The 26,656-nt window shown below is 34.2% G+C and overlaps 1 protein-coding gene across 2 annotated transcripts in view; it reads right to left on the minus strand.

Annotated features, from left to right (window-relative positions):
* Positions 1–933: 933 nt before the first annotated feature.
* The window catches only part of LOC126745492 (E3 ubiquitin-protein ligase Su(dx)), a 124,162-nt gene continuing 98,439 nt past the window's right edge, over positions 934–26,656 (minus strand). For both annotated transcript variants that reach the window (XM_050453361.1, XM_050453362.1), the window contains exon 14: positions 934–1,317. In XM_050453361.1, the coding sequence (XP_050309318.1) occupies positions 1,048–1,317 (270 nt within the window). In that variant the 3' untranslated portion in view covers positions 934–1,047. The remainder of the gene's footprint in view (positions 1,318–26,656) is intronic.

Consider the following 26,656-nt stretch of genomic DNA (forward strand, 5'->3'; position numbering starts at 1 on the left):
CAAAACTCAACAACTTACTAGTTTAGAGTTTTTTGCTAATTCTTTTAAAGAAATTAATGTTGTGTTTTATTTCATACTTATGACTAATATTATGTAAGTAATAAAACACGTTTAAATTCTTAGCAGCATTTTTTAAATCCCAGCAGTTAATTTATAAATCATAAAAATGCGTTTCTTGAAAAATAACTTTTTTTATCTTGTTGAGTTTTGAGAAAATGCTCCTCAATTGGTGACCAAAAATTGGGAATTTGAAGTGGTGTTTTGTGGGTAAATGGGCCAATTGCTGAAGAAAACTATTTATTTCTAGCCAACGTTTTGAATTATATGGAATTCATCTTCAGGGCCCATACGCGTAGCTTTCTCGCGGTAAATTAAAATAGCATATATTACAAGGATCAAAACGTATACGGACGTGAGGCAATATTAAAATGTGAAGTGGACAAACCGGCAGACTAGAGTTTTTTTTTCCCGTAATATGTGCTATTTTAATTTAACGCGAGAGACCTACAACTTTGAGCTCCGAAGATGAATTAATTAGGATGATTAAGAAATTAGTATTAAAAATCAGTTTTTTTTTTACAACCGTGTATAAATTTCAGTCATTTTATAACAAAAATATATAAAAAAGATGCTAAAAAAAGGCAAAATTAATAGATATTAAAAACAAGAATAATAGTATGTAGAATAATAATACGCATTTAAAATTTAAAAAAATTTAATCGAAATCTTAACAATGTTTTGATTTGATGCAAGCCAACGCCATTTAAAAGCTTACGTTTCGATTTCAGTCATTCTTTAAAAATCTTTAAAGTCCTTAAAATTTACCAAATTCCTTGCATTTTGTTCCATAAAATCGTGACTTTGAATTATGGTTTTCAACTAAAACCTTTAACTCTCAGAAATAATCATGCAAACCTCTTAAACAAATCCCCCTTCAGGTGTTTACACTTTATTTAAAATCAGGTACATAAATGTATAAAAACATACTAAAGTCGCCGCGCCATATATTTTATAGAAAAGAGCAGATTTGCTCCGTTTTCTTTTAACTTACTCCTGTCCGAACGTGTCGGTTTCTTCGATGGCGTACGTCAGTTTTTCGACGAGCTGATCGTAGCTCTTGTACGGGGGCAAATCCAGCCGGTTAAAACAGGTATGCGACCGAGGCAACCAGGAATCCTTACCCACCTTTTCGATACAGAATCGTTGTGGTCCGTTCGAACCCATTAGTTCGGCGAAACCTCCTACAGGCACGCGACAAGTGCCCGTTACAAATTGCAGTAATCTGGTACGTTTTTCGTTGTCCGATTGTTTCACAAACTGAAAAGAAGCTCGAAATAGTTATTTATGTAACGAGGTTGGTAAATGATCGATAACAGTTTACAAAACGGTTTTCTGTTATTTTACTACTATTGGTCCGTCCACATTTAGTTTGTGAACGTCGAAATAGTTTCAATTTTTTCTTTTTATAATATTTATTTGTTTTTCTCCCCAAATTAAAACTACCATTTCATTTAATTTAATTTTCTCCTTTTATTATAACCAAATTAATTAATATTTTCTTAGTCTTAACAACAAAAAATCTGCGCGTGTACGATAGCCTTTAAATTTCGAAATTCCTTTGGTTTGTGCTGAACGGAGACCAGAGAGAAGACTTACTTCCTTGTTAGCATTTTTACGCATCGCGCATTGATTCCAGTGTCGTGATCTATACGTTTATTTCCGCAACTGTTGTCTTAATCCTACCGCATCACATATCGTGATTTATTTATCAAACCCTCAACCACTCTTAGTGATTAAACCCGAATAAGAAGAGCCAAGAAGTCCAGAGCAGGCCTGCTGAAGCCGGATACAGCAGCGGTACTCTCTAACTTGATAAACATAGAAATAGACAAGAAAAAATATAGAAAGAAAATATCTTTCTATGCGCGATTAGCACCAACACCACCGAAATAAAGAAGGCCGCGGTGCTCTGACGTCACTAAAGTAATACGTCACGCAAAGAAGGCGAAGAAATTCGCTACCGCCTTCCCCCTTCAAATCTTATAATGGAACGACCCATTTCTTGTTCCTTTGCCCGAGCCTCAGTGCCAAATCAACCGCAATATCATTGAAAATATATTTGGGGTAATACTTATTGACCGCGACATCTGTGGTTATTATACCCACATTGTGGCAACAATGCTGCCTCTTTTACACTTTACACATTATCCCCTTAGAAGGGTGTTCGTTGTTGACAACTTGTAGTATTTCTACAGGTGAATATAACAGGTGTTTCGGTGCCGGTTTCGGTGTTATTGTGTTATTATATAAATTAAATATTGTATAATCCGACTGCCGTTCGCAATTATGCCTAATAAGTGCTGTGTACCGGGTTGCAAAGGCAATTACGATGCCGAACATACTCGGCACATGTTACAATTTCCGAAGGATGATGAACTGTGTAAAAAGTGGCTAAGAATGATTCCTAGAGACAATTTTAAACCTACCCAGTATAGTAGGGTTTGTGACGCACATTTTGCCAAGGAAAATATAATTTGGGTGACAACATATTTTGATGAAAAGACAGGCAAGACTTTACAAGTTCCATTGAAATATCCCAAACTTCAACAAGGTACAATCCCTGTAAAGTTCCCTAATTGTCCCTCATATATTTCAAAGTCTATACCAGTTATTAGGAAAAGTAGAGATGAAAAGAAAATTGAAATTGAACAACAAAATTTTTGTCTAGCAATTCAAAACAGTATTGATGAATTTTCAGCCTATTAAAAAACTATAACTTATTAAAATTTCCAAGAATTTTTACCTATTTTTAATGCAATGGTACTGCCTAATGATTGGCTAAAATCTGTTAATAATCAAAATGATATTATATTGTATAAATTAAAATACTGAATTGAATACTGAAAGAAATATTGTATAAATTATAAAACTGCTCTTCATCACACTATTTATGGCATGTTAGAGATAATAACATATTGTTTCGAAGAATTAAATATAAAATAATGAATAATATAATGAAAAATAAAATAATGAAATATGTTTTATTTGGAAAATTTCAGACTGATCCACTTGAAAATAGATTTGGAAAATACAGGCAAATGGCAGGAGGCCAATATAATATCTCTATTCGTCAACTATATGAAAGTGAGAAAAAACGCAGAATTCAAGCATTAATGTCTTTAAAATCCACTTGTTTTGGGCCTCTTAAAATAGATGCATTTTATGACAATGATGAAGGAAATGATACTGATAATACGACTTGTGTAAGTGACAACCAATCAGGTTGGTTTAGTCCTACTATATCTATAACCGAACATGATATCGAGAATGTCAAAGAAGAAATGCCAGTAATTGCCTATTTAGGAGGGTATTGTTGCTATATTCTTTAAAAAAAACTAAATGTGACATATGTAAAGAAAATTTAACTTTAAAAGATGACCTTCAAATTGATGATAATCATACTCTTATTAAAAATTTGACAAGAGGGTGTCTTAAATTTCCTAAAGATTATATAAGTAACATTGTTTTATATGAATATATTATTTTTAATCAAATTTTACAAAACTCTGAAGATGACTTCCTAGCGATTCATAATAAAAAAAAGTTTTTAGCAATGACCACATTGGAATATCTTAAGAACAATAATTTTCTAGACAGCTTTCCAAAATGTCATATTCATAGTAGTGAAACTAATGTAAAAATTATTAATTCTGTTACCAATACTCTTTTAAAAAATTACTGTGGCAAAAAGAAATTATCGACTTGGGAAAGGCAGTAAAAGGAAATTAGATACACAAACTTCTTAAATTTGCTTAAATAACACCCCCGCCAATTTATGACATGAATTTTTGAAGTTTAATTTCTTTTTCAAATCTGCTTAAAAAAAAATACAAAAAAACCAAAAAATAAAAAAAAGATGAAATATGAACATACTAGTTAAGATAGGTGATACCTACAATTAATTAGTAATACTAAGTATTATTTTTTATATTAGTATGAGCCCCAAATACTATATACAACCCTCGATACAAATAATTTTTTTAAAATTTCAACCCTCATTTCAATTCTTATTTTTGCAATTACCCTTATTGAAATGAAGGTTAAGATAATTCATTTTTAATAATTAGTTTGTTTACATACCTCATGAATTGTTTTTTTTATTTTATCAAAGCCAAATATTTTTTTGTCAAAGAATAAAAACCATCCCTTATTTTCTACCCCTTTTTCAGAACCGATATTACTCAAAAGATATCCTAACTAATAGTTTATAGGAATGCAACATGTGTACCAAATTTCAAATTAATATCTTAACTTCTTCGAAAGTTATCGAGGCAATATACCGGTTATGAGGTTATTCCAGAGACAGATAAAGACACAATTATTTGCCTAAATTAGGTTTTTACAAGTCTTAACACCCATACTCGTTAAAAAACATTCTACTTTAAATATAACGGCCGATATTATCCTAAATACACGTCCTTATTGCTACCGAGATTCATAAACGTGTGCAAAGCATTTGCCTTCTTGTGATGACGTCACAGCGAAGCCCCGCGGCCTTCTTTATTTCGGTGGTGTTGTTAGCACTCGCTAACCTTTTCTCTATATCACTCGGCATCGTTCGGCTTTAGACATTCTTATACTACCCAATCTACAAACATTAGCCTATTTTCATAGTAAAGGTAATAGATAATGGGATTTTTCACAGCCCACAATGTCAATTACTGAAAAGTATTTGCCATTATCGATCTTTTAAGTAATAAGTATGCTTTCTTATTGTTTCTGTTTTCATCCTATATCCATAAGGGATGCCGATAAGGGAAAAGTTTTCTTATAGATTTTTGAAGTAATTTTAGGTATCAATAAGACTTAATTTTATCTTATCTCTTTCCTAGTGTGTATTTATAATAGCTTAATATATTTTCTTTTTTTTATTTAAATATATTTACTATTATACTCTATTTCAGAAGTGTATAGAGCAATAAACTGGGGAATTCCGTTCTGTTTGGCTACATTTCGTGGTAGTTCATAGGCGCAGGTACTTATAATATTTATGAATTTAATTTTCACGGATTAAATGCCTTTATTTTGAAAGAGATTAAATACTAAATAAATACTTTTAATCCTTTTGTATAGGTACCTATCTTTTAACGCTTTGTAACATGCAAAAATGGGGTCAGGTAATATATACAGACTATAAATACTTTTAAATCATATTTTAAACGTTAGTAGTCACTGCTACGCTGTAGTGTAATCACAATATTATTATCCCAATATTTAAAAAATGGAGGTATTCAGTCCAACGAAAAGATGTACTAAAAATTCTCCACTATCGCTGAGTGAAAAAGTTATTATTTTAAATGTACATGATTGCATAAAACACGATTACCCTAGTTTTACTGTGCAAGAAATTGTTGAAAAATGTTCTCGAATGAGTGGAATTGGAAAGTCCACCATTTTCAAATTGTTGCGGGAAAGAAAAGTAGCAGGTCAAGTGGAATCTCCCAAGCAAAAGCCAGGACGACCTACAAAAGTCCTTGATGAAAATGCTAAATGTATAATTCGAAGAAAACTTCACTCTTTTTATTTTAAAAAGGAAATACCCACCCTAGACAAAATTTTAATGGAGCTTGGCCGAGATGACAGTATTCCGTTGATAAGTAGAAAACTTTTATGGAAAACTTTAAAAAATATGGATTTTGCCTGGGAAAAGCATAACCGCAAAGCACTTTTACTGGAGAGCGACGAAATTGTTTGTTGGAGACGACAATACTTGAGAAGTATCAAGCAGTACCGCAGGGAGCAAAAGAAAGTTTTTTATCTTGATGAGACGTGGATTAACGAAGGTTATATAGTCCAAAAAATGTGGCAAGACAAAAATATAACCAGTGCTCGCCAAGCTTTCATAGAAGGCCTGTCTACGGGTATTAAAGTACCTTCGGGAAAAGGAAAAAGACTTATAATCACACATATTGGAAGCGAAGAGGGATTTTTAAAAGAAGGTCTGCTAACCTTTGAGTCGACTCGCACAGGAGATTACCATGAAGACATGAACTCAGACGTTTTCGAGGACTATTTTGGTGAAATAATAAAATTTCTTCCGGCTAATTCGGTGGTGGTTATGGATAACGCAAGCTATCATTCACGGCGAATAGAGAAGACGCCAACTTCAAGTTGGAGAAAGCAAGAAATTATCGATTGGCTGACTGCAAAAGGTATTGCGTTTGAAGCAAATTTGATAAAAAAAGAACTGCTGGCAATAGCAAACTTACACAAAACTCGTTTCATGAAATACGCCGTGGAAGATATAGCCGAAAAATATAATATAACTGTACTGCGCTTACCGCCATATCATTGCGAACTAAATCCTATAGAACTGATATGGGCGCAGGTAAAAGGATTTGTAGCAAGACAAAACACGACTTTTAAAATGAAAGATGTTAAGCTACTGTTTGATCAAGCCATTACGGAAGCGACACCAGAGAATTGGCGAAAAGCAGTCCAGCATGTAATTAACCAAGAGGACAAAATGTGGGATCTTGACAACCTCATCGATCAGACAGTCGATCCTTTAATTATAATGTCAAGAGGTGATGACAGTTCGTCAGATGACGAAGAAGACTACAATCTATTATAATTTAAAATTGTTATACACTGTTCAAAAAGTGCCAGATCTAAAAGTGACATTTTCAACTGTTTTACTCTACATATTATGTTCAATAAATTTGTGAAAAAAATATATTATTCCATTTAAACAAAAGTAACTTTCTAAAATAAAATAGCATTTATAATAATATTATAAGTACATTAATTATAAGGTAAAAAACAAGTCCCAGTTGCACGCCTTTGGCGAACCGTTTTCAATGTTTATCAGTGGGTAACAATGGGCAAAACTCATAAATTGACCCAAAACCGGGTGGCACTACCTGCAATCAACGAAAAGAAAGAAATTTACATTGAAACTAATACCCAACTAAGGTAGTGGCATAAAATATTGGTGGATCACCAGGTACCACTTTTGCATACCTAATGAGGTTTTATTGCTCTACACACTTCTGAAATAGAGTATAAATTTAAATTTTAATATTTGTCTTAAAATATAGATTTAACATAATAATATTATTCATTTTGCCTTAGAAATGGAAGAGAAAAAACAAACGATTGAATTAAGGATAAAAGGATATTATATATAGTATTATAGTATTATATTATATTATTATAGTATTTTCAAAATTTGTGAAGAGTAATAAAACCCATTTTATTCCCTTCTGTGGAATCACTGGGAATTTCCCAATTTGAGGGCGTAAATAAGCGTGGATAAACTATATGACTTTATAAACTTAATGATCGTTTTAAACCTGAAAAAAGTAGTTAACAAATTATAGTTCACTCAAAGATATACCGTTGATCTTTTGACCGCAATAAAACCCTAATTATCTGTTGTAACCAAGTGATTTAATTAAGTTATTTTTGTGGACTTTTATGTTTAACATTTTCTAATAAAATACTATTCTTTATTTAATTAGTTTAATTTAGAATCACTTTCAAGCCGACCCTATTTCCTCTAACACTTCTTAAAAACGTTGGTCCTTGCACAATGGGGCTTAATGGTCTAATATGAGAATATGAGAATTCGTTGATTTTTAAATCTGCTACAAAAACATCCCCACAACAAAGATAAATACATCTTTTTTTCAATGTACTAAAAAGAGACGAAAGTAATAGCAAGACCATACAACCTCTTCCTATATTTCTAACCCGAACTCTACCCGATCGAAGCCAGTTGAGATTGAGAGTAGAGTTTAGACTTTCTTTTCTATAATAGAAAGAAATTTTCTTTCTATCGAGTTAGAGAGTTCGCTCACAGACACCTTAAGGTAAGGATCTTTAAAGGCTAGTTTCTCGACCTTTCCACATTTAGGGTCGAGTGGGGTAAATGTAAACAGGGGTAATTGTAAATGCCAATGCCATAGGCAATCTTTTTAAATTTGCCGCTAAAACGTTATAACTTCCGGGCACAGTCTATTACCCGCTCCTTTCATACTATACAAAGATGCAGGTGTCTGCAGGCTCGATTTTAGTTTGTTTTGTGCTTTCATTCCAAGCATAACAATAATTCTGTTTTTCCATTGGTGGCCACTGTGTGAATATTTATGTGAAAATTTAATGTTAAAGGTAAGTACTATAAAATAAGCTTTGTATTGTTAAAAATACCCTAATTGCTGTGCCTACATATATTTTTAAAGTGAAATATTACCTTAATATCTTAAAAAAAGTGTTTACATTTACCCCGAAAAAAAGTGAATGGGGGTAAATGTAAACCCGTGGTTGGGGTAAATATAAACAGACTTATGGGGTAAATGTGAACATAAATTTTAGCAAATACATTTGTTTCAGATGCCCAGAAAGTATATTAGAAAAACTAATGGGCCAGCTTATACCAAGGAAGACCTAGAAAATGCCGTTCGAGATGTGCAGAATAGAAATATGTCTTACAGGCAGGCACAAGAACACTACTCTGTACCAATTTCCGTTATTTCCCAGCGCCTTAATGGAAGAAGAACCGCCATTGATTCTACAGGGCGAGGTCGTAAATTAACGTTTGCTCATGACACAGAAAAGAAAATTGTCGATTGCTTGTTGGCTCGTGCAAAAGCTGGATTTCCGTGCGATAAGGACGAACTGTTGGATCTCATTCAGGAGTAAAATCACGTAATATACCTACACAGTTTGTTGATGACCGCCCAGGTATAGATTGGTATTACTCATTTTTAAAACGGCATAAAAATCTTTTATCTTTAAAAAAGCCTGAACATCTGCAAAAATGTCGGATAGACGCTAGAAGGCCGGATGTAATTTACAAGTTCTATGAAGATTTAAGCAACGCATTTAATCAATTCCAAATAATATCTCCAGAACAGGCATGTTTCCTTTTTAATGCGGATGAGACGGGCTTTAAAAGTGACCCAAGTCGATTAACCTTTAAGTCGCGTTTCTGGTGGATCAGGTCGCGAATCTACTACAGTCCTAGCATGTGTGGGAGCAGATGGTTCTGTGCTTCCTCCTTTTATTGTATTTAAGGGCGCTGGTGTACAAGCACGCTGGGTGTCCGAGAAAGCGTATCCTGGAACTCTGTATGCAGTGTCAAAAAACGGTTGGATGGAGGAACCACAATTTTTCACTTGGTTTACCAAGGGTTTTATCCCTCATATAAAAAATATAAGACAATTAAAGAATCTTCCAAACCAATCTGCGGTCCCAGTATATGATGGACATGCTAGCCATATTAGTGTTCGCATAGTTGAAGAAGCTATCTCTAACAATGTTACCCTGATTAAGTTACCAGGCCATTTGACGGATATGTTACAACCCCTTGACAAATGCGTGTTTGGTCCTGTCAAGACTTTTTGGGAGAAAAAACTTATCGCGTATGGAAAGAAACAAATGGGTAAGGGAACCGGAAGATTGTCTAAATCGGAATTTGTGGAACTGCTAGCCGAAGTTTGGACTCATGCAATAAAGCCAAAAAATATTGTATCTGGTTTTAGTAGTTGCGGGATTTTACCTGTCGATAAAACAAAATTTCCGATAGCCTCCTTTAAACAGCGTGAATTAGAGCAGTATCTGCAGAATCAGAATACTTCATCAAAAGAAGCTAATAATAGTTTAAAAAAAACGAACAGCCCAAGAAATAATTATGAATTTGAAGTTCCAGAAATCGAAGAATATCCGCAGAATGAAAACAGTTTCTCTAAGGAACCTAATGATGGTTTAAAAGAAACAGATATAGATACTTCTAAAGATGTTCCAGAATTCGAAGAATATCTGCAGAATCAAAACGATTCATCTAAACAACCTAATAATGGTTTACAAGAAACAACAAGCCCTAAAGATACTCCTGAAAATATCCCACTTGGTATTTCCGATAATCTCTACGACGATTCAATTACGTCGCTAGAGGTGAGTGTAGCAACTCCAACACTTGACCAAACAAATAGTAAAGCAAGTAATACCAAGATTAAGGCAGCAGACATATGGCGAAATTTTAACAAATCAAGACGTCCTTAGGCTTAAACAAGCACACGAAAAGAAGATGAAGAAACCCAAACAAGAAAAGCAAAAAAGGACAACACTAGAAACCGAAGAAAAACTAACAAAAAAACCTTAAAAAAAAAAACAAAACAGTCAATCAAGAAGAAAAGCAAACAAGATAGTTCAAGTGAAGATGATAATATTGATATAGAATCCATCGTAAGTGACAGCGAAAGCCCTTGGGATTGGGAAGATGAGAAAATTAAAGACCCAATTGATATAAACAAGACAGCTCTTCCGGATTTAAAAACTGGAAGTTTCGTTCTTGTCCAATTTAAAGGCGGGAAAAGAAACACAAAAATCTATAAATATGTTTGTTCGGTCGAGAATATCATAGATAATGATGTTGAAGTCGTAGGATTAAGAGCTATTGTCAAACGAAGATAATTCATTAAAAAACATTTTAAATTTTATTTTATTAATATAAAAATCACTTAAAAATATTCGTTCGGTATACCAGGTCATTTACCCACAAATTGTGTAAGTAACAATTTCCTGATTGCATGATGAAATAACCAAGTCATTTCCATCGTAAAAAGATTGCAAAAGTACTTTGTCGACAGAAAGATGGTTTGGAAAAAACCGGAAATTCTGCTGACAAAGAAAATTAACACCAGGGTACGACGAACGAAATTTGGCAGAGTTACGACCGGGTCTCGGGCAAGAAGAGGTAACCGAAAGCAGTGCGGAAAAGCTTTGTGAAATGTTTGCTCCAAGAATAATAATAATGTAAGTACAACATTTTATCATATCGAAGAAGATCACAATTATTGTCACTTTATTAAGTTACGTAACATTACTTTCACTTTAATTATAGAATTCGCTACATATTCCCATGTACTTAAATTATTAATCCTGTTATGTCGATCTTAGTTTATCTCTTGTCAAATTAGCTCTTTTATTTGGGTAACTCTACTTAAATCGTTATAATTATATTTTGCTGTCAATACAAGGTATTTAGTAAACTATATTTTGTTTCAATGCTAAAGCGTACCTTAAGGTCCCAGTTACATACAATGTATGTAACCGTCACACGGCCTTGTCCTAGACCGGGCCAACCCCCGGTGTGACATATGGTGGAGGCGCCGTCCCTTTTTTCCTTTTTTTTAGCGAGACATGTTAGTTTTTTTTTTACTATGCAGTTTAGACATAAAGTGGAGGCACAGTTTATTTTCTTTTCTATACAGTATGATTAAAAATTTAATTAAGATCTTTTATTTTTATTTTTGATTTGCGACATAAAGAGGAAATGACAGAATTAATAATTTTAAAACATAATTTAGAGATATAAAATTTAATACAATAATATACAATAATTGCGGTCTTCGACATTAAGGTCTATTTTATTTTATTTTTTATTTTTGACATACTTCAGTAGATATATCGAATATATATGAATATAGGTAATACTTTAAATTTAAGTTTTTTTTAATTCAGCGAATTTTATCATTCCATTTATTATTTATTTCATAATTTATTTATAAATTAAAGTGTATAAATTTAACAACGTCGGCAAACAAAATTTTGCGCTTACCAATTATCAGTTTAATCTTCGAGCTAAACCGAACGGCTTCCACTTATCACGAAATAAAATCTCTCCCACAAGGAATGTCAACACACTACCACACATTAAACAACTCTTCTTGACACGTCGAGACATATAAACATTCATTAAATATACATTAGAAGAATAATGCGTCTCCGTTCTATGGCAGGATTCGCACCTCCAGACACAACGATATTCTCCCATAATCCGTAACTATTTAACTAACTTATAAAACCATAAATTAAACACAAGTTAATAAGCGCTTTTCGATAAATTCGCAAAACTAACAGTAATTGGAGAAACATGTACCAACTAAGAGGAAGATTTATGTTACCAACAAAGTCACTAATACGTCATGTATAAAACTCTCAATTCTGGGAAAATAATATATTCATAAATTATATATATATACTTATATTATTTTATTAATATATCGATGTCTTGTCACAAGTAAAAAACCTAAAAAAAAAAAAAAAAAAAAAAAAAAAAAAAAAAAAAAAAATAATAAATAAATGTCGTTATACTGTTAACGCTAATGAACGAAGACGGGATTGTAACCCGCAGTAAAACAAAGAATAAAGTCGAAAAACCAGGTCCCTTAGATTTTTCAAATATTTCCGAATTTAACCCCAAGCACCAAAGCTCGAGTGCTAATGTATTTGCTTCGGCAGTGTCATTAAAAAGGACACCACCAAATTCAGCGAAAGTTTGTGGTAGCCAATTTACATTTGATTTGCCATTACACAAAACAGGTAACACAAAAAGCAGTTCTACACTAAACCAAACACCGAGATCCTCGACACCCAGACCTACATCTACAAAATCAAACGATATTTTAAATTTAAAACAATCAAACAAAATAACACATTTTCAAGAGCCAAACCCAGATTTTGACTCACAAGAAGATACACTGGTCCAAGACACATCAACACTAAACACGACTTCAAAAGAAGTTCAATCCACGAACACAACTGTAATTCCTGTAGAAAATAACCAAATTCAAGTAACAGCACACACAAATACACCGCAACACCCTAACACTAAAATGGCAAATACAACTCTCGAAAACGCTCTAGCTGAGACAAAAAATCCAGCTACTCCGAAATTCATAACCCCACCCTTTTTCGATCCAAGCTTAGACTCGCCAATAATATTTTTATCAAAATACGAAAAAACCGCTTTAAATAATGGTTGGAATGACGCATATAAAATATCATATTTAGGTAATTTCTTAGAATCACCGGCAAATTTTTGGTATAGGGACTATTCAAGTAACGAAAGAAATAAACCCAAAACCTGGGAAGAAATTAAAGAGGACTTTATAAGGGAGTACAGTGGGGACCAACCACTAAGAAAAATAAAGTTCAGACTAAATACAAGAAAACAAGCGGACAACGAAGACATTAAAAAATATTATTATGATATAGTTTCGTTATGCCATGAAGTTGATCCAAAAATGACATTCGAAACCTTCAGGGATCATTTTGAAAAAGGCCTGCACCCATCGTACTATGAAACGTACTACCTAATGAGTTCAAACGAGTTAGACCACCAACAGCTCAAAACACTAGTCCTAAAACTAAGTGAAATAAGAGAAAGAGCTTTGGTTAACCAAATGACATCACAAACGTCATTATTAAGCATAAGCGGAGAAAGGTCAGGAAGTACCAATACTAAACCACTAGAAGGAACAAGCTACGAAAACAAAAATCAAGGGCGCTCTAGGCAAAGGGGAAGGCCAAACTACTATACAAACCAACACTATAATTGGAATAGCACACGGTATAATGAAAACCAAAACATAGCAATTAGACCTTATTATAATGGAAACCAGAATACAGGAAATAAGTTTTATTACAATGGAAACCAAAACGTAGGGAATAGGCCCTATTACAGAGGAAACCAAGCTTCATCATATAGAGGGTCAAGAGGGCCAAGAGGCAAGACTACACAATATAGGGGGAATCATAACCAAAATTTTAATGCAAGAAATACAAGGTACAGGGAAAGAGACAAAAGCCTGCCAAGGTCACCATATAGATCAAGACAAGGCAACGGTCTCCCAAATACAAGAAGCAGAGATGGCAGACCACGCTGTACTACATGCAATCGCATTGGGCACTACTCATGCGAAAACGAAAACAGGAATGTCAGATTTTCAAGGGAGTCGTCCCCAAACGAAACCGGACGACTCCACTAGAAAGGGCCGAAGGAGTCGTCCTATACTCAGGGGCCAAAGCGCACCAAATTTTAAGTGTTAAAGGTTTAATTAATAAGGTAAACAAAATAGATATAATTTTAGATACAGGATCGAGTCAATGTGTAGTAAACAGTACCTTAGCAAGGGAAATTGAGCCCTTAGATTTCGAAAAAAATTTAATTGCAGCAGGCGGACAAAAAATCAGGACGCTAGGTACTTCAAGAGTCGATATTAGGATAGGAGAGCTGGCTGGACACGTAATGGCATTAGTGGTAGACAACCTCTCAAAGCCTTTAATACTGGGCACTGATTTCCTATCAAAAACACAAGCTAACATAGACTACGGTAGGGAAACAGTCACCCTAAGAAAGGGAAACATCGAGACGACAGTCAAATTCCAACATGCGAGGTGTCAGGCAGAAACGGAAGCGACGATAAAACTCGAATTGCCACTGTGTTCATTAACGAAAAAATTAGCAACAACCAGCTATAAAATAAGCGCCAAAGAAGACTACACCTTAAGACCAAATATCGAGACTCAAGTACAATTAACAACAAACTATAACACCCCGGAAGAAATATTGGGTATGGATTTTACACAAAATGACGCATTTTTAATCCCAAGAGGAATGATTTGTATTTCAACACCGCATTTTGTCGAAAACAGCTTGGTAATGAATGTCGTAACAAGGCAAGCCCACCCAATAAAAATACTTAAAGGTATGACACTGGGGTATATAGAAAAACCTTGTATGTACAACCTGGTAGACTCCTCAATGCTCTACATAGAGACAGACGAAAGGGAAGATGAGCAAGTGACATTGGCCGACCACAAAATCAGCCATATCCGAGACACCCATATAAAAGCACAGCTTAAGGAACTCCTCGAAGAATTTGAGGACGTATTTTCTAAATCTCCAAAATATATGGGACAAACGGACTTGGTAGAACACGACATAGACATAGGGGATTCACAGCCGATAAAGCAAAAGGCATATAGGGTCTCCCAAAAAGAGAGAGAGATTATAGACCAACAAATTAAAGAAATGGCAAAACATAACGTGATTCGCCCTAGTCAGTCAGCATGGTCAAGCCCTGTAGTTCTCGTAAAGAAAAAATCCGGAGAAACAAGATTTTGTGTAGACTACAGAAAACTAAATGAATGCACACAAAAAGTTAATTGGCCAATACCAAATATAGACGACATCATGACTTACTTAGGAAAAGCCAAACATTTTACTACCCTTGACATGTTCTCAGGATTCTGGCAGGTCAAAATCACAGAAAAAGCAAAACAATATACAGCATTTCAGGCACAAGGCCACGGTCTTTGGGAATTTAATTACATGAGTTTTGGATTATGTAACGCACCGGCCACGTTCCAAAAACTAGCAGACAAAGTATTCGAGGACCTAAAATGGAAAGAAATACTAGTATATATAGATGACATCATAATATTTTCTGAAACCCTAGAAGAACACCTTAAAAAACTAAGAAAAGTATTTATGCGACTTAGGCAGGCCGGACTTACGCTAAAACCCAGCAAATGTGAGTACCTAAAAGAAAAGATTAATATTCTAGGATACACAGTTTCTAGCGAGGGCATTCAACCAGACGAAAATAAAGTAGTAACAATAAAAAAGTTCCCAACCCCTAAGACAGTAAAAGATGTACAGAGCTTTTTGGGACTCTGCAACTACTACCGAAAATTTATTAACAATTTTTCAAGTATAGCCCACCCACTACACAAAGTGACACGAAAAGACATTGGGTTTATTTGGAACGAAGAGCAACAAGAAGCATTTGAAACCCTAAAAGGAAAGCTTATAACAACACCCGTTTTAGCCCATTACAATCCAGAAAAATCTAGCGAGCTCAGGGTAGACGCCTGTGGAAATGGCATTGGAGCCATCTTACTCCAAGAGGACGACGAACAAAAATTACACCCCATAGCATACGCCAGCAGAAGTCTCTCAAAGGCTGAAAAGAATTACACCATCACAGAACTAGAAGGACTAGCAGCTATATGGGCATTGACATATTTGAGGCATTTAATATATGGAAAGCCCGTTAAAATAATCACCGATCATCACGCACTCTGTTGGTTGAAGTCATTAAAGGACCCAACAGGTAGGCTGGCGAGATGGTCGATAAAACTGTCGGAATTCGAATATACTATCATCCACAAGAGCGGGGTATTCCATAAGGACGCTGATTGCTTAAGCAGGTACCCAGTACTACAACCAACAACCGATATAATAGGCGACATAGACGAGACCCCCACATTTTTATTACAATCCGACGACATTGGCAAACTACAAAGAGAGGATAAGCAACTTAATACACTAATAAAGGCATTATTACACCCAGACAGCGTGTCAATTGGAGAAAGGAGACGAGCCAAGAATTATAGGTTAGAAGAGCAGGTTCTTTATAAGGTAAATTTAAGCTCAGACGGCAGGACAAAACTCCTAGTAGTACCAAACTCCCTAATTGGAGAAATAATGTACTCTAATCACTCAGAGCCCTTAAGCGGACACCTAGGTACGGCCAAGACACTGCATAAAATTAAACAAAGATTTTATTGGGAAGGACTACAGAAAGATGTAGAAAAATTTATTAAGGGGTGTCCTGACTGTCAAGCAAGGAAAGGACAACAAAATAAAAAACCAATTGGCCTGTTGCATCCTATACCCGTAGGAACACCTTTTGAGAAAGTGGGTATAGACCTACTAGGACCTTTTAGAAAAAGCAGCAACGGAAAAACAATGATCATAGTAGCAACAGACTATGCTACACGCTGGGCAGAAACCGAGGCCCTCCCTAGCGGAAAAGCAGGGCCCGTAGCCAGATTTATACTAGAAAAAATAATAACACGACACGGTGCACCAAAGCATTTATTAAGCGACAGGGGTAAAGTTTTCCAGTCAGAAATAGTACGAGAACTTTTAAAAAGAATGGGCACAGCTAGTCAGTTCACGACCGCTTACCACCCTTCGACTAATGGTCTAACAGAACGGCTCAATAAAACTCTAGCGGATATGATTGCCATGTATACCAATACCAACCAAACAAATTGGGACCAGTATTTACCCCATGTGACATTTGCTTACAATACATCGAAACAAAACACTACAAGGTTTTCGCCTTTTATGCTGGTATACGGCAGAGAACCCATCTTACCGATCGAAGCAACCCTAATGCCGCCTCCCAACCCCCAGGACAGTAGTGAAATAAGAGATAAAGCACTACTATTAAGGAATTTGGCAGTGCAGAATATCCAGAGGAGGCAGGGTATCGATAAACTACGCTACGACACCAAACATAGACATATAGAGTACGCCGTAGGAGACCAGGTGAAAGTATTCACCCCTATAAGAAAAGTGGGGAGAAGCGAAAAACTACTTTTAAAATGGTTCGGTCCATACTATATAACTAAGAAGACTTCAGACGTAGATTACGAAATTCAAAAGGGTTCAAATAAAAACGCGAAAAGAGATATAGTTCATGTCAGTAGAATACTCCCTTATAACGACCCCTGGACCCCAGACGCGACCCCAAATGTACAATAATCGCCATAAAAATCGAAAAACTCTGTAATGTAAATACGTGACATATATAAATTTATATATATAGTACCTCTTATAGATTCTTTTTTTTACGGTACATGTTCTATATTACAAAATATATACGAACATTTTTTTTTTCTTTTCTTAATGGATTCTGTAAACAGGAGATACAACTCAACTTATTTATTACATTATTTTTAGCATCTAAGATAAATATCATGCTAATCATAAATATCATGACCGCATTACAATATGCAAAATAATCAAAAATAACATATCACTACAAATTAAAGAACCTAAGACTATAGTCGGTTAATTAGTAACTTAAGGTGTACAAAGCGAAACCCTACACACTTAAATTCCTGACGGCATAGCTTATTTTTAATTCGTAGCAATATATAGTTAAAAAAGCAAAAAAGGCTAGATGTTTATTATAATAAGTATAAGGGGTATATATAACGGATATATAGATATAAATAGATGAAAGGTTCATTTTCATGTAATACGATAAGCTCATAGCTTGGGAAATATTATTTCATTATATGCATGAATATTATAGTATTGTTACATACGGTTAGATTAGGTTTGATGTGAGTGGGACACCTGGTCTATATTGACTCACTCCTTAAAGTTTATTACATATAACTAATATATAGGTTAATTCATAGACAAAGGGAATAACATTCATATTTTAAATTAAATAAAGAAATTAAATACGTATATATATAAACGTAAATATATACTAAGTATAATAAACTCAAAGTAATCAATAGGTATATTAAATTAACTTTAAATAAGTAGATAAATATTGATTAGTTTAGATACGTAAAGAAACAAATATACATAGAGTACAAAATGTAATGTAACGCAAAATACCTTACAAGTTAATTTGAGATAATACGGACGACATAGGCTATAATAAATTACTTTATAAATCCCTTAGAATGGTAGGATATATAAAGAACACTATTTAAAAAAAAAAAATATATATATATTTTAATGCTATTATTAGGTTAATCACTATGGTGCTAAATCAGGCGCAGAACATGAAGGAAGAACAAGATTACAGAGTTGAGGTAAGCGCGGGAGCTTATTGGAAACCACTCCCAGCGACAAGAATCTATGAAGCTACAGTACCATTGACATATGAAACGGAATGGACCGAGGATACCGATGACCACACGATGGATGTAGGAAATCTCAAATGCAGCCAATTGCAAACGAACGAATGCTTCGTAATAAATAGTATAAATGGACTAAATAAAGCATTCTTCAAAGAATTAACTTTACTTAACGAACACTGGGGCATAGCACCACTAAGAAACAACGAACCATCTAAGAGAGAGAAGAGGTCTCTAGACTTTATAGGCTCAGGATTATCATGGTGTTGCGGAGTGGCAACATTGCAAAAACTAAATATGGTCGAAAACTCAGATGACGAGATCAGGAAAAGGCTAGACACAATGTCACAAGGACTGTCCGATACCGTAAAACAAATGAGCGAAAACTCAAAATACTTTCAAGACTATGAGAAATTAGTCGCAGCAACGTTCTCGGACACGGAGCTAAGGATAAAGAGCATAGAGAGGTTCACTAAACAACTGGAAAATAAGGTGGCAAACACGACAAACGAACAGGAATTACTAATAATGACAAACCTCTATAACGGATATCTAAACCTAAAAAGGATGGTATTACTAGTAAGGACTCTCAGGAGACAAGCTATCGTAAATTCATGTAGACACCATAAAATACCGGCGGAAATTGTCAACCCGCAAGTCCTAAAAAAGGATCTGGAGGATTTCGAGTCAAAAATCGCAAATTCAGAACAAGGACTGGCCATCCCTACATCTGAACTAGCAGCATACTTCGAAATGCCCATATGTGACTGTTCCTTTACAAAATCAAGTATATATGTTCACATAAAAATTCCAATAATTAAGAAAAACAGAAATTGGCAACTACTAGAGTTAATAACCACACCCTTTGCTTGGTATAACCAGACCTGTATTATACGCCACCAACCGCTATACATTGCAGTGTCCAAAAACGGAAATAACGAGGGCGACTTAAGACAAATATCGGGGACAGGCCTACATGAATGTAAGCCATACCAAAATAAATTATGCTATTTACCCAGATTCTCAGCAGACATCCTACAAGGGCCTGAATGTGCGAAAATCCTATATCAAGGGGCAACAGTAAAAGAACTAAGCCAATACTGCCCAATGGACTGCCACTCAGCAACATCGATGACAATATCCGAAATTAAAGACGAAACTTATGTCATTACCCACCCGAAACAGGACATGACCATCTCTTGTGATAAAAATAAGCCTCAGAAATTAGACACGACATTAGCACGCCAAGGCTCTATCAAAATTTTCCTCCCATGCAAATGCCACCTCAGCGTAGGCAATGCAGTTATTATACCTGAAAATTTCCCTTGTCCAGAAAATATCACTACCAATGCAATAGTAACCCACATAATACCTGCAACCTGGTCAAATCTAAATTCCTATATCCTCAATCCCAACATTATTAGTACCCCACCACTCTACAAAAACATTTCCGAATGCCTAAATACAAATTGGACACTAGAGATACCCCATCTTAACCTCACATCCAGCGATAACACCTTAAAAAACATTCTAAAATCAGTAGAGAAAAACTATCCAAATGTAATCACTTATGGTGATACACATAGCTTTCACGGGGACTCATTTTTTCTAATTTGGAACATAACCATTTCAATCTTGGTAGCGTACATCCTAATTAAACAAAATAGAATAGCAATAGTAGCGGCAGTTCCACAAATACGTGGAGAAATAGACTGTCATGAAAAAAGCCCATCAACAAGTGTTAATCACGAGGCTCTCTATATAATAATTTACACTTCATGTTTACTTTTCCTTCTATTCTTATTTACTTATATTTTATATATAACGCTCAGATACTTCAAAAACAAACCAAAAAATTTAACTACAACCCAAAATCCCATGTCCATTAGAAATGCAAAAACATTTGACGAAACAATATTATACCCAATCCCCGACCCAGACAATGACCCCGAACCGAGCGTCGAACCAAACGCCATGTCAAGGTTCCGGCTAGATATAAAAAATAGTGTTAGCCTTTTATCACTGTCCCCTGGTAAAAAAGTAGATGCTAGTATAGAACGCATCGAAATAGAATAATTACTTATTATTTTACGCAAGCTTGCATATAGTTAGTATATACTGGGGCCCCTCTGAAGATGATACATTTCACCATGTTATTTAAGCCTTAATTGTAGTCATGACAATCTAAACAATTTAAGGATAAATATCATAGTAATTTGCAAATCACATCAGAAAACGTATAAATAATTTTGATTTACGCGCGTATATACATATTCGAAATGAAATTTATTGAAATAATAATATATTGAAATGAGATGATAATGGAGAAATATTATAAATATATCGCCGGTAGGCGAGGGACAGCGAGCCTAAGGCACAAAATATTTAAGTAGAAGCTAAAAAGAAAACATATTATTAAAAATAATGTAAAAGAAAGGGTCTAATTAATAATCTATAAAAGTTAAAAGGACATACATAAATAAAAGTTATTTAGAAGAGAGGGGATAAACAATTAATGAATAAAAAATATATTTTTTTTGGGTTTTCTATAAATAAAACACTTTGTTATCTAAACTCGAAATACAAGAAACTTCAAAAGATCTGAGACAAAGGAAAATTAATAAAATTTGATTATGAGTCAAATTATCCTAAAATATATAATACAAAAATTGCGAGGAAGTCAACAATTTCTCAAGATATAATAAGATTTAACATGAAATCAAAATGATTAAATATAAAACCATTAAGCACCATATAATAGCACATACTTACACTTTGTTCTTTCTTTACATATAAACATACCATGAGATGCCACACGTACAAATTCGACCTGAACAGAAAATAAGGGTACGCTCCTACCAGAACCACAGAAAGTAGCCGATGGAACCAGAACCAGAGCCAAACAGGAACACCTCACATCCGCGCACTGCCTTGTTGTCAGTCCTGATCATCCCAATCGCAGACAGGGTGATGCCAGAGCCATGGCCATCCCAGGACAAGCTAAGTTACCACTGCGCCAATGGTCAAAGTCCAAACTTGCCCGAACTCACGACGCTACCAGCAGCGGGTTGAAGTGTTCAACCTATGATCTCCAGTAGGGGATGCCAACATTACGAATCATGGATTCAGCTGAAGATACGGCAGGGGACATCCATAAAACACAGTAAGCTTATGGGATAGCTCACTGGAAATGGTCAAGAAGGAACAAAACAAAAACCAAAAGTTTTGTCAGGCCACAGCAGCTGCAATGAAGGAGTCTCTGCCTACAGGTTCCAGGAAACCGACGGCGTTGAAGGACTGGTACAAAACAAGGGAGAAGTCAGGCTTACAAGGGGGTGTTATGTGATGTCGCAAGGGTTGCCAACGGACGAATGGAGGCGTCAAACCCGTAGGCGTTCCAGACGAGGAGTCAGACATACATGGGTGAAGGTGTCCTAGGACGACACATGGAGGCGTCAAACCTGTAGGCGTTCCAGACGAGGGGCAGGCGACAACGCTATGAACGTCGCCGCGTCGCCACCTTATGGACCGGACCCGGATGCTGAAGACATTTTGTGTTCAGAGACTACGTAGTATTAAAAAATGTGGACATCAAAAGCGATAGTTACTTTAATTGTAGTTAAAATTTAATGAATAATAAGGGTTCAGCTCTAATTAATTATACGTTATTTAGGTACATCGTTGTTCTGATCTTACTAATTGTAAATTTTTTTTTTCTTCTGGGTCTTCTTCGATCATGATTTCGATTGTTAACAATAAAGCTGGAGGCCAGCTTTTCTATGCCCGGGGGATATGTCAAACGAAGATAATTCATTAAAAAACATTTTAAATTTTATTTTATTAATATAAAAATCACTTAAAAATATTCGTTCGGTATACCAGGTCATTTACCCACAAATTGTGTAAGTAACAATTTCCTGATTGCATGATGAAATAACCAAGTCATTTCCATCGTAAAAAGATTGCAAAAGTACTTTGTCGACAGAAAGATGGTTTGGAAAAAACCGGAAATTCTGCTGACAAAGAAAATTAACACCAGGGTACGACGAACGAAATTTGGCAGAGTTACGACCGGGTCTCGGGCAAGAAGAGGTAACCGAAAGCAGTGCGGAAAAGCTTTGTGAAATGTTTGCTCCAAGAATAATAATAATGTAAGTACAACATTTTATCATATCGAAGAAGATCACAATTATTGTCACTTTATTAAGTTACGTAACATTACTTTCACTTTAATTATAGAATTCGCTACATATTCCCATGTACTTAAATTATTAATCCTGTTATGTCGATCTTAGTTTATCTCTTGTCAAATTAGCTCTTTTATTTGGGTAACTCTACTTAAATCGTTATAATTATATTTTGCTGTCAATACAAGGTATTTAGTAAACTATATTTTGTTTCAATGCTAAAGCGTACCTTAAGGTCCCAGTTACATACAATGTATGTAACCGTCACACGGCCTTGTCCTAGACCGGGCCAACCCCCGGTGTGACACTATTGATGACACCAAACAAAATTTTGCAGTCAATTCTAGCGATTTGAGTTATGTTAAGCATGATCAAATACTAGGTGTTTTGCCTTTCCCCATAATTAAAATGAAAGGAGAAAGGATATATTACTATTTTGAGAAAAGTGTTCCAGTAGTAGAAGACTAATGTTCTAGTATTACATTTTTGTAAGAGTACCAACCTTTTTTTATGACTAATAATAAAAAATTACCAAGTTACCAAATGCTACCAAATTTTCCCTAGGTATTTACATGTTAAACAAATCTATATGGTTTTCTTTGTTATTATTTGTTATAAGGCAAAAAAAATAAGTTATTTTGTATTATATTTTTAGTATTTTTTAATACTTAGCTAAATAAAAATCAATAATAAAAAATTGCCCTTTACTTTTTAGGGGTAAATGTAAACAGCCACTCAAACTAAATAGGAATGTTTTTTGTACTTCAGTAATTCAAATGTTTACTATTGCCCCACAATTTTTCTTATTTACTTAAATGGTTTTTGTAGTAGCTGTTTACAACTTCCCCAATACCATTGGGGTAAAAGTAAACAGTGACAACTTTTTTTTTATTGATTTTTTTTTAATTCTTAGCTTTTTAAATGTTTTTTTGGATTTTCGCAAAATATAAGTTCTGTGCAATAAAGTAAATTAATTATAGCTAAAATATTTAATAAACAGAAGTTGCGCCACACAGATAAGAACCGAAAATTTTTAAAATTGACAAAATCGTTTACAATTACCCCACTTGACCCTATAGTACTTTTATTTACTTTTAATCACAAAAATACAGTCCACTTTAAATCTCTCACTGAATTGTCTAAATCCACCTTGCGCTTAAATAAAAATATAAGTAACAATTTTAATTAAAAGAAAAGGTTTTTTTTCTTACTAGAGCAACCAACTACATATAAGAAAATTTGTAAAATCTCTATACAGGATGTCCATTTAATATCGCGGTGCTTGATTGCAGGAAACGGAGAAAACCTTTAATAGGGGGGGAGTGTTAATTGAGTTAGAGGGGCTATTTCTTAAAATTAGTTTGGTTGATACCGCATGTCCCAAAAAAGCGTGATACATAATTTGAATTTTTTTTTAATGGAATCACATTTTTTTTCTGAAATGGGAGTCTCATTTGACTCTCTTTTTAACCCTAAAACTGTTTTGCCCTAAAATGTGACTTTGCCTAATTATTAATAATTTAAAGAAATTTTCATGAAAATCAATGTATCGCTTAAATTGTAATATTTCTCCAAATTTGTTTTTAAAAGAAGAATGACACATTTTTTTATAGACATTACAACACTTACGACGGAAAACAATTAATGGATATTTTATGGAATCAGCGTGATGTAGTAAATTATGATTTAAGACATAGGGTTAAAATGAAACAACCTTCTTAGGGTTAAGTAGGATCTATAATAAAATATCAAAAATCAACGATCCAAGGATCGTTGAACTTCCCGTTGACCTGGTTTATGATAATGCTTACTAGACATTATAATGTTTTGGTATATAGAATTAATTAATGTATTATTACAATATAGTAGATTCCTATTTACACAATATTTGTTATACTGGGTGATACTTCCATACTACACTTCCCCGGGAAATTTAAGGAATTTACATATTTCTTTTAAATTGAAAATTCCGGATATATATACTATAAAAGTAACAACTCTTCTTAACACATTCCTAAAATTATATACATACATTCAATTAATATCCAGTAATTTTGAAAATTTCAACTTTTTACCTCAATAACCCCTCTTTTCCATTTTTTTTTTACAAAACCTTAACTAATAATACACCAAACTAGTAAATTAATTAATTATTACCTAATTATGCGCAAGGCCCTTTATACACTAATTACTTACTTATGATATAATTTAGTTCTATTTTTATCGATTAGAATCTCTTTATTTTCTTTTACAATTTTTACATTAGGAGATTCATCCTGAACGACTACATACGGCCCCAGGAAACAAGGACTGGCAATTTTATTACCATTATATTCATTTTTAACGAGAATTAAATCTCCTTTCCTATATTCAATGGGATTTATATTTTTATCATAAGATATTTTTCTTTTTTCTTTTGAAAGTAAAATATTATTTCTTGCGTCATCATGAGCTTTCTGTAACCTGTATTTCAATCCAATTGGATAACTATCAAAATTGTAAATCGGTTCCACGATATTTTTTAAATTACTTGGTATCTGACATTTTTTCCCAAAAACAAGCTCAAAAGGAGTATATTTAGTTTCAGTGTGAACTGCCGTATTATACGCAAAACACCAGTACGGAATCCATGAACTCCAAGCTGTGACATGGTTTTCTGACTGAATTCTTAAATATGCTCCTAAAGCCTTGTGTGAATTTTCCAATGACCCTATGCTTTCGTGATGGTATGCGGTGGAATGAACTTGTTCTATTTTTAAATTTTTGCAAACTTCACTCATTGTAGAAGAAATAAATTCAGATCCCCTATCAGTTGCAATTTCCTGCGGAAATTCCATATCTTAAGATAAAATTTTGCACAAATGCCTTTGCAACTGACACAGCATCTTTATTTTTTAATGGATATGCTTCCACGAATTTTGTTAATTCACACTGCAGGGTAAGAATATAGGAAAAATCATTGATATCTGTAGGTAGCGGTCCTACAATGTTTAGATAAATTTTTTAAAACGAAGAACTGGCTGTGGTAGTAATCACCATTGGCTGTTTTGTATAATGATTTGAATATTTTTGTTTTTGACACATACCACATCTTTTTACAAATGCCTTAACATCATTATACAAATTTGGCCAAAAGTAATACTTTTTTATATTATTTGTCATTCTATTTATACCTGCGTGTCCACTGGTTGGAAGTAAATGAAAATCATTTAAAATAACTCTTTTTTCATCATTGTCCACAACTTTGATAATTCCTTTTAAAATATTTATTCGAGGCCCCTGGTAACTAATATTATTTTTGATTTATTTCCCTATACATTCAATTAATTCTGCAGAATTTTCGTTTTTTAAAATATACAATTCTTTTATGTCAGCTCTCTTACTAATATCGGTCAAGTCTCTCAGCATTCCGTCTCGCGTCAATGTTGATCGAGAATTTTGACTTAAATATACAATAAGATGTAGTGGTACATAATAAAAATTTCCTGATTGTTCAGTTATAATTTTTGACAAAGATTTTATTTTTGATGAGTCTATCAAGACTAACTCAGTGAAATTTTTTGGTTGTCTAAGGACTTCCACAATGTTTGGTTGATCAGGCCAAGCACTATGACTATCCTTATCCAACTTTCCATCTTCTTCTGCTATACGTTTACACTGATTTCTAGTCATAACAGCAATCATGTCATTGTTCATAGTTTTTAACTCATTCGATGTTAGAATAATTCGAGATAACGCATCCGCTGTAACATTTTCACTCCCTTTTACATACTCTACATAAAAATCGTATTCTTCAAGACCTAAGCGAAATTTTGTTAAACGACTAGATGGGTCTGTAACGCTAAATACGTACAACAAGGGTTTATGGTCTGTCACTATTTTAAATCGGCGTCCGTATAAGTATGGACGAAAATGTTTTACAGCCCAATAAATAGCTAAAAGTT

Source organism: Anthonomus grandis, chromosome 16, assembly GCF_022605725.1.
Source record: "Anthonomus grandis grandis chromosome 16, icAntGran1.3, whole genome shotgun sequence".
NCBI lineage: Eukaryota > Metazoa > Arthropoda > Insecta > Coleoptera > Curculionidae > Anthonomus > Anthonomus grandis.